General features: G+C 44.9%; 1 protein-coding gene across 1 annotated transcript in view; it reads left to right on the top strand.

Annotated features, from left to right (window-relative positions):
• Positions 1 to 329: 329 nt before the first annotated feature.
• Positions 330 to 9,910, top strand: part of lpcat2 (lysophosphatidylcholine acyltransferase 2) — a 13,445-nt gene continuing 3,864 nt past the window's right edge. Inside the window, exons 1-12 of the mRNA XM_079736223.1 lie at positions 330 to 587; positions 1,006 to 1,148; positions 2,585 to 2,802; positions 3,184 to 3,296; positions 4,626 to 4,686; positions 5,337 to 5,395; positions 5,755 to 5,789; positions 6,152 to 6,206; positions 6,298 to 6,380; positions 7,401 to 7,526; positions 9,035 to 9,188; positions 9,700 to 9,798. Coding sequence (XP_079592349.1) covers positions 477 to 587; positions 1,006 to 1,148; positions 2,585 to 2,802; positions 3,184 to 3,296; positions 4,626 to 4,686; positions 5,337 to 5,395; positions 5,755 to 5,789; positions 6,152 to 6,206; positions 6,298 to 6,380; positions 7,401 to 7,526; positions 9,035 to 9,188; positions 9,700 to 9,798 — 1,257 coding nt within the window. The 5' untranslated portion in view covers positions 330 to 476. The remainder of the gene's footprint in view (positions 588 to 1,005; positions 1,149 to 2,584; positions 2,803 to 3,183; positions 3,297 to 4,625; positions 4,687 to 5,336; positions 5,396 to 5,754; positions 5,790 to 6,151; positions 6,207 to 6,297; positions 6,381 to 7,400; positions 7,527 to 9,034; positions 9,189 to 9,699; positions 9,799 to 9,910) is intronic.

Below are 9,910 nucleotides of genomic sequence, written 5' to 3'. Positions count from 1 at the left end.
TCACTCGCTCCAGTGGCTAGCCTTTCATTTTTACTACTATACAAATTAAAATATGCTATGATAATAAAATACCTAAGAGGGGGGAAAAGACAAAGGAAGACACACTGACCATTGGTTTAAATGCAACTGTCTCGTATCGATATGAATATATGAAACTATTTTTTTTATATTCGAGTTTATTTTTGAATGTCCAATTTTTAATCACCCATCGTGTCAACTGCCCTCATTAAACTCGAAACCATATAAATGTAAAGAAAGGGGTCTCGGACCCGAGCCCAGATGGTGGGCGTGGCCTAACCCGACCACCAGACGCACCGAGGTCGTGCCAGTCCTGGGCCGGGCGCGCCTGCATTACGCACCGAAGACCTAAAACATGAGTAAGCAGGGCTCCTATAGAGGAAGTTACCTGCAGAAAGATCATCAAACCGCCCGTACATGGTGTCGACTTCACGCGTTTTAATCCGTCAGCCGCCAGAATGCCGCCGCAGAGAATATTCGCTCTCCCGAGGCAGCAGTCGCTGCTTCTGCCCGCCGTCATTAATCCATTCGTGCAGGAGACGAAATTGAGCAAGGCCGATATAATAAAAGTGAGTATGTTGTTGAACCGAATTAGTCGTGCAAATATGTTGCAATAACACCATGCTTGTATTTAACCCATAAATACCCGTCAAAGCTCCACATGGGGCTATCCTGTGTGCGGTTCTTTTGTTGATGTTATAACGCAGGTACGCTTCTCTGCAGGCCAGGGCCGTGCAGCCCCGCTGCTACGTTAACCGAGGTGGAATTCCGTGTTTAAACGTCTAATAATGCGTGCAGTGCAAACAAGAGCAACCATTGTTTGGTTTCCGTAAAGCTCCAGGCGACGTGGATTATCAGACGCTTGAGAGGTGTCGGTTCCAGCCAGTTCTCCTTGTGTGTGTGTTTGTGTTTCTGTATGTTTGTGTGTTTGTGTGTGTATATGTTTGTGTGTTTGTAATTATGTATGTGTTTGTGTTCTCGTTTCAGTGTGTCCTCCTGGGTATCTTCCTGGTGCCTATCCGAGGGATCCTCCTGTCCTTGGTGCTGATGATCACCTGGCCCGTGGCCGTGATCACCACCTTCAAGCACCCCCTGAAAGGCTCGGTGGAGCCCATGACGGGCTGGAGAAGGTAAACTGGGATGTAAACACAGCAATGCAGGGGAGGCAACTGTCTCAGACATTAACATTTACATGTATGGTGTTTACCGGACGTTTTTATCCAAAGCTAGGTACACTAGCTACAAAACTAGGTACATTTGTCAGAAGAAAGAGAAACAACAATATATCTCTGTCTGTGCAGTAAGGATGTCCATTTAACCAAGTGCCAAGCACCAACAATTGGTAGGTTAACCCATTCCCTGTATACAACAAAGCTAGCTAGGATAAGATGTTACACAATGCTATATTATGTTCCCCTTTAAGCGAACTTCAGTACTGTAAGGATCATAAAGCAGAAACGTATACACACGGGGCAGAAGGTCGGTCATGGACAGCACAGAAATGGGTCTCTCATGAAAAAAACATTGAATTGTTCATTCTATCATTGGAATCATAATCATGTTTAGGACCTAATCATTTCGCATAAGACACCACTATGCTAGGTTGTACAACACCATACATTTCTAACCAATGTATGTTGAACACTTAACCCACTGTTACGCTCCCTTCATAACAGAAACTCAGGGGGGATTACGGTCATGTTGCGTCACTTCAGTCCTTTATTGCTTCGGTGTTTGTTAAGAGTAAAGGACTTGCTCAAGGAGGCGTTTCTGATGTTCTCAATTGTCTGATGACTAAGAGGTCTATCTCTACTACCCATAACAACCCCACTGTGAAACACTGTGCAACACCTCTTTTTCTACATGAAGTAAACCACATTGTTTGTACATCAAATCAGTCTCCTTCCTGTGGTCGTCCAAGCAATGCTTAATCTCATGTCCTCACCTTGGGAAGCACTGTGCTTACTGCTTAGAAAGTGCTCTACAAACAATACTATTATTAGTATTATGTCGTCGCTTTTGTTATGTTATGCAGATATACCTCGCCGTCAGCTCTGCCTTGTTGCATATTACATTACTTTTTACTATTTAGCAGACGTGAGAAGCTTATCCACTATATTTACATTATCGTTTACATAGGGCATTTAACAAACACTTTTATCCAAAGCGACTTACAATAAGTACATTTGTCAGAAGAAAGAGAAACAATATATCGCTGTTGGTACAGTAAGAATGTCATTGAACCAAGTGCCAAGTACCAACTATTGTTAGGTTAATCCATTCCCCATATACAACAAAGATAGCTAGGATATGATTCTACACCATGCTAAGTACTACTTTGAAGTGCCAGAACGTACAACATACAATGAGTGTGTTGGGGGAGGCTCTGCAGAGTCTAGGTGAACTCTGAAGTAGTGAGTCTTGAGTCTTTTGCGGAAGCTGGTTGAGCGACTATGCGGGCCTGACATCGGCAGGGAGCTCGCTCCACCACTGCGTATATGATACTGTATATACATGATATTTCTATCCAGACGTATGCCTGACGTCTGTCTGCCCCCGTCCCCAGGTTCATGTGCCGCCGGGTGATGGCTCCTCTGGGCCGGGCCTACTACTTCGCCATGGGCTTCCGGGTGGTGGTGAAGGGGAAGCAGGTGAGCAGCCGGGAGGCCCCCATCCTGGCCGTGGCCCCCCACTCCACCTTCTTCGACGGGATCGTCTGCATCGTGGCCGGCCTGCCCTCCACCGTGTCCCGCGTGGAGAACCTGGCCACACCCATCTTTGGCCGTGAGACATTCTCAGCGCCTCCGCTGTTATTACACTCGGTGTTTGCGTGCGTGTGTGGTGTGTGTGTGTGTGTCTGTGTGTGGGTGTGCGAGTGTGTGTGTATGCATGTGTGCGTGCGTCTGTTTGTGTGTGTGTTAGGTATTAATTTGTCATCGTTGTGAGAGCTTCTTCTTTCTTGTCGATCTCAACTAATAACGTCCAAATAAGGAAATAGTATGTGTTAGAGCCCTTCAGCATGAATGAATGACCTAACTAGTCTGACTCGGTGCGTATGTGTGTGCGTGTGTGTCCGTGTGTGTGTGTGTCTGTGTGTGTGTGTCTGTGTGTCTGTGTGTGTGTGTGTGTGTGTGTGTGTGTGTGTGTGTGTGCTTCCTGACGTAGGGTGTGTGCGTTGTCTCCAGCCGGTCCTGGTGTCCAGAGAGCGCACCGATTCCAGGAAGAACACCATCAGAGAGATCGAGAAGAGGGCCAAGTCAGAAGGTGTCTGGCCCCAGGTCTGTCACACACACGCAGGCACACACACACATACCTGCATGCACGAACGCACACACACTAGGGCTGGGAGATATGGACCAAAAGTCATATCTCGATATCTTCAAGCAGAATGTCGATATAAGATAAATATGGATATTTGGGGGGGGGGGGGGGGTTACCATTACTTACTGTTACTACTATTACTATTACTATTCCAACCGTTCGGAATTGAATACAGTTTGATGGTTGAATAAACCCTGGACTAGAAACTGCCTCCGCCTCCTATTTGAGAACATTATAATATATGATATCACGGCCAAAAGCTGTGTGCGCCTCCGGAATATTATGCACAGAATTGCAACCCTTTGGTTGCGACAGTTTTTAAGCGCTCTCTACAAATTACGTGATTTTGTAATTCGTCAGACACCTTATATCCAAACCATTTCCATACTTTGGTCTTTCGCTTTACTTTGGACTCCCATGTTTCGTGATTTCAAAAAGTGAGGTGAGTGGAACGGCGGGGGGGGCATAGACTGTGTGTGTGAGCCGGAGGCAGAGCGGGAGAGACATAAGCAGAGTTACGAAATAGCAGTCGGCAGGCGCGGTTCGAAACTGCTGTTATTTGGAACAATTGTGCTCTAATTTCAACGCAAATTAAATTATATCGATGGTGACGATATTGTCTCGTTCCATATCGCGTTTGAAAAAATATCGATATATTAAAAATATCTATATATATCGCCCAGCCCTAACACACACACACAGTATTAAAGCACATCTCATGTGCTTCAATACTTCAGGTTCATGTACACACCGGGAATATAAAGTCACCAATGTACTACTAAAGTCATCATTCAATCACAGCAAAGATCCATAATGCCTAGTTTGTGTGCTTAGGAAGCAGTGGTTTGCAGAAAATGGGTGAGATGAAAGTTGAAGGAAGCTCTGTGAAACACAGGATGTGGCCTCTCTAGTCTTTAGCAGCTGATCACAAGCACCTCTTCCGCATTTGATCTTGGTCATCAACACCGATAACATTCAGTCCTTCCGTGCATGCCTTGCCTGGGCGTGAGAACACTCAACACAGCCTACTGATTTCACTGACTCATTTTCACTATCTGAAATGTGAAAGGTCTATATTATTTTAAATATTTGCTTATTACAAGGACGGCGTCACAATTTATTGATAAGTAAAGCGATGAGCACATCAGTTATTTGATCATTTGTTAGTAGGTTTTTGCATGTACGGTAAATCCATAATAGTATTTGATTGGAATACTGTTATCCCAACATGCTGGCCTTGCTTGGTTATTTTAGAGATTAATAATGTTATTCTGTCTTTTCTAAAGGTCCTGATATTTCCAGAAGGAACCTGTACAAATCGCTCTTGTCTCATCACCTTTAAACTGGGTATGTTTCATTCTACTTTAATGAAAAATATGTATTGATATTCTGATCAAAGTTAGTGCAAGCACATTAAGCATTTATTTTCTTTTACATTTCTCAAGTTTTGAGTCACACCGTACAAAGCTTTTGACTTTCATGTGACTCTATAGTTAGGAAATGAACGGCATCAGTTTCACTGTTGGTTTCACCAGAGTTCACAATGGCAGTACAGTTCCACGCAAGAAGCGACTATACAGAAAGGCAAATGACATGCACACTAGACATGTAATCTATCTACCTCTGTGACCGTGAAACCCCTTCTCTATTTACTCTAGTACCCATAGACCTTGTATCCTATCGGAGCATGAGTCAGCCTCATGCAAATCCACAACACATGTAGGCAAAAGGCCAGTAATGTGGTCTGGAGATACAATGGCTCTTTTATGTGCCAGCTCTTAGAACCGTGTAGCTGTGAGCCGCACACATGATTTGTTCTGTGACCCAGTGAGCTGCACATTGTTAAAGCAAACACACGTATAGAAATATCTGTGGCTTATGCGGAAATGTATGGAAATGCATAAAGATAAAGGATGCGACTGAGCTGGGCTGGTGTGTTGATGTGCATCCTTATGTGGTGGTGTGTATGTCTCTCTCCTCTTCTCCCCCCCCTGTAGGGGCCTTCATCCCTGGGGTCCCTGTGCAGCCTGTGATCATGAGATACCCCAATAAGCTGGTGAGTCTTGTTTAGTTTCAGCCTTCATGTTATATTGATGACCAAACCTGCACACGCATTAGATCTCACATCGCTACAGGGCATGTCCTCTGTGCTCCCAGTCACCGTAATCACCTCCGGAGGAAGTTATTTGTGAGGCCGATGTTTAGCCGGTGAATTTAGCAATAGAACGAGTCTGAGCATGACTTGACTTAAGGCCTACGTGGTAAGCTGCGTTCAACATACCTCTGACTTTATGCAGTGTATTATCGTAGGCTGATTATCGTAGGCTGACCTACGATAATGTTTGTGTGTTCTCTCACCCGTCCTCCACCGATGCCCCCCTCAGTAAAAAGTGACTCTTTTCCTCCCTCTGCTAGGACACGGTGACCTGGACTTGGCAAGGCTTTAGCTCGTAAGTCTCACACCGGCAAGGAGCGTTAATTGGGACAAAGTCCTCAGACCATCTCAGCCCTGTTACGCCTTCTCATCGGTTACATTTTAATTTATTGAATGTTTCTCTTATGCAACTCGAGTTTTGTGTGGAAATGAAAGCCTTTACTTCCTCATGCCAGTTCTCCTTTATAGTGAGAGAGGGGAGTTACATGGAAGTAGAAAGTAGAAAGCCATGATTGTATTGTTTTGTGAATATTAACAAACTGCATGCTTGGATTGAGTATATAGTTAATTATTTAACTCTTGAAAATCCTGTATGTGTACACATATAGGTTTTCAATAGGAGTTAAATGATTAACTATTGCCTATTTTATGTTTCAGGAAGACCTTGCTTCTTCTGACGTTGTGTCAGTTGTACACCACCGTGGAGATCGAGGTACACCTACATATTTCACAGCCTCTTTTTTTCTATTCACTAACTAACCTGCATTCTTCCATACTGACCTTTGTTCCTGGTGTGGTGGTAGTTTCTTCCTCCCCAGATCCCCACAGAGGAAGAGAAAAAGAGCGCGCCCCTGTTTGCCAGCACGGTGCGCAGAGTGATGGCCGAGTGAGTGATTGGTTCAAGTTCTTCACATGTTCGGAAATATATGCTCTGAAAAGTATTATCTTCGTGCACATGATTGAAGTATGCTGCATGTCTCTGATAGAGGATATGGAGATGGTTCTTAAATATATTATACAAAATATAATCTTTTTCTTTCTAAATTAAGTTAATCAGAAACCGGCTCTAGAGATATACATTCAAACAGTCGTCATCAGTTTAGAACCAACTGTGTAAAATGTTGTTGCTCCGTTCCTTAAATCTAAATCCAGCGTTGTTTCACTTATCATGCACCTTGTATCGCCGTTCTGTACGAAAACATTCAACCTTCAATACACGACTCTTGATTTGTTCCGGCTACGCACACGTCATGTGACCACCAACACATATGAAACCTTCACACGTATGAACTCCCCTGGACAGGAGACAGACCCCACGTATATCCACACCCCTCTTAGACACCTTTTGTCGGTTGTACATCTTTTTACTTATCTTTTTACTTAGCATCTTATCCTAGCGATCTTTGTCTTCTGACAAATGTACTTATTTGGAGTTGCTTTGGATTAAAGCTTCTGCTAAATGTAAATGTCCTGTGTTGTCGTATGTAGAGTTCATGTCCAGTGTTGTCGTATGTAGAGTTCATGTCCAGTGTTGTCGTATGTAGAGTTCATGTCCAGTGTTGTCGTATGTAGAGTTCATGTCCAGTGTTGTCGTATGTAGAGTTCATGTCCAGTGTTGTCGTATGTAGAGTTCATGTCCAGTGTTGTCGTATGTAGAGTTCATGTCCTGTGTTGGCGTATGTAGAGTTCATGTCCAGTGTTGTCGTATGTAGAGTTCATGTCCAGTGTTGTCGTATGTAGAGTTCATGTCCTGTGTTGTCTTATGTAGAGTTCATGTCCAGTGTTGTCGTATGTAGAGTTCATGTCCAGTGTTGTCGTATGTAGAGTTCATGTCCTGTGTTATCGTATGTAGAGTTCATGTCCAGTGTTGTCGTATGTAGAGTTCATGTCCAGTATTGTGTCGCAGGGCCCTGGGCGTCCCGGTCACTGACCACACGTATGAGGACTGCCGGCTGATGATCTCCGCCGGGGAGCTGACTCTGCCCATGGAGGCCGGCCTAGTGGAGTTCACCAAGATCAGCCGCAAGCTCAAGTAAAGACACCCCTCTTTAGTTACGCTTCACATAATGTTCCTGCAGAATGACATGATTGGACTTTCCTATTACAGGCCTGCGACAGACACAGATAGCAGATTAGTTTATTTTTATTTATCAGAGCATTACATTTTTTGATTGATGTCAGGATGTATACAGAATTTCAACAAACATGAAAATCATTTTCACCATGTACACAAAAACAGCATCTCAGCAGTAGTGGGTGCAGATGTCATATGGCTGCATGTGTCCTTTTGGTGCACCTTTTCTATGGGTGCACGTTTCCTATGGTTGCACCCATCGTGTCCTATGGGTACATGTGTGCTATGACTGCACGCGTCCTATGTGTGCACAGTTCCTATGGGTGCACATGACCTATGGGTGCACATGTCCTATGGGTGCATGCGTCGTATGGATGCATGTATCCTATGGCAGTGTTTCCCACAGACAGAAAACAGAAAGGGGTGTAGACGAGGATTCCTGTATTTAACTTTTTGTGTTAAGGAAAATCAATAGTATAATATGACAATATAAATGTAATAATAAAAATAATAATAGTCCTTCAACCAACCAGACCAACGATCGCAGCAATCGCTTCCCTGTTGTCATTGTGTTAAACCAGCCAATACCGCGCCAGGGGGAAAAAACAGCTTGGTGATTGGCTCCAGTAAAAGCGGATCGGAAACGGAAAGAAATGTATTGCTCTCCAGACCCTGCTGCAGAGCGAATTCAAATCGCTGGCAGAACGGACTGGGGGTACCCAGTCGAACACCGTAGCCTATCTCAACTATAACCGCATTTCATAATAATCGCATCGTTTGCTGCGTTACCAACGTTATCTATGCTGACTTAGGGTACGGGATGTTCAATATCAATAACGTTGAGTTCATAAGGGCTAACATTATCTTTTCTGAGTTAACAATAATTTTGGGCAGGTGTTTTTGAGCACAGTATATCATACTAAAATTTGGTAAAACGGTTGCCGACCGTCTTCACTGTGCCAAATATCCCGCTGCTTCGGGTTTTCCTTTGATAGGCACGTTGAGAGGAGCAGCGGGTGAATCACCCGTTTATAAGTGTACCCGCGCACCACTGGCATGAATGTGCGCTTGTCTCTGTGTGTGCGTGTTCCTGTGCGTATGCGTGTGTGAACGAGAATTTCATGGAGAAAGAGTGATATGAGGAGATGAATGAACGGAACGACATTTATATTTAAAAATCGCAAAAGAAAAAAGAAGCGGAATCAATTTGTGGCGCTCTGTGTTGATTCTGTGGCGCTGCGCCACACATTGGTCTATGTATGGGAAACACTGTATGGGTGCACGTGTCCAACGGGTGTATGTGTCCTATGGGTGCATGCATTGTATGGATGAGTGTATCCCACGGGTGCCTGTTTCCTATGGGTGCACGTGTCCTATGGGTGCATGCGTCATATGGATGCGTGTATCCTGTGGGTGCCTGTTTCCTATGGGTGCCTGTTTCTGAGCCCGTCCCCGTCCCCCTGCAGCCTGAAGTGGGAGAATGTGCAGAAAGAGCTGGAGGGCTTCGCCGTCATGGCCAGCTCCTGTAAAGGAGGCCGCATCTCCATCCAGGAGTTTGCCCGCTTCCTAAAGCTGCCCATCAACCCGGCGCTGGAGGAGCTGTTTGCACTGTTCGACCGGGTGAGGAACAAGCAGAGGGTGGGAGGGTGTGTGTGTGTGTGCACATATTTTTTGCGTATGAAGATACAGACTTCAACTTTGCCATCTGCACATCCAAATATGTATCATGATATTGATGGTACAGGCTTATTTTTCTGCAGTTTGGCTTCTCCACAAAACGATAGTCGTACACAAAAAATCAAGGGTATGTTTTTTGGGTAACTTAAAAAGTTACCCAAAAAAAAAAAAAAAGTAGAATAGCTGTTAAATAAGCAAACACTTGTGTGATCGATGTGAGTGATCGAGTACTCCTACCCCTTGACCTTTTACAGCCAGACAGTATAAACAGCAGCACATCCACCCACATGCCTCGCCATGTCTCTGTATCTCTGCAACTCTGTCTCTGTAGGTGTCTCTCTCTCTCTCTCTCTCTCTCTCTCTCTCTCTCTCTCTCCCTCTCCCTTTCCCCCTCCCCCTCCCTTTCTCTCTCTCGCTCAGCTCATAGCTTGTGTTGACCTTTGACCCTGTGCAGGACGGCGACGGCACCATCGACTTCAGGGAGTACGTCATCGGCGTGACCATGCTCTGCCGCCCGGCCAACACGGAGGACGTTCTCCGCATGGCCTTCAAGGTGAACTGGACACTCTTTATGGACTGAGTAGATAGACCTGTGTGTGTGTCTGTGTGTGTGTGTGTGTGTGTGTGTGTGTGTGTGTGTGTGTGTGTGTGTGTGTGTGTGTGTG

Source organism: Pollachius pollachius, assembly GCF_949987615.1.
Source record: "Pollachius pollachius genome assembly, chromosome: 5".
Lineage (NCBI taxonomy): Eukaryota > Metazoa > Chordata > Actinopteri > Gadiformes > Gadidae > Pollachius > Pollachius pollachius.
This window is presented reverse-complemented; position numbering and strand designations above follow the sequence as displayed.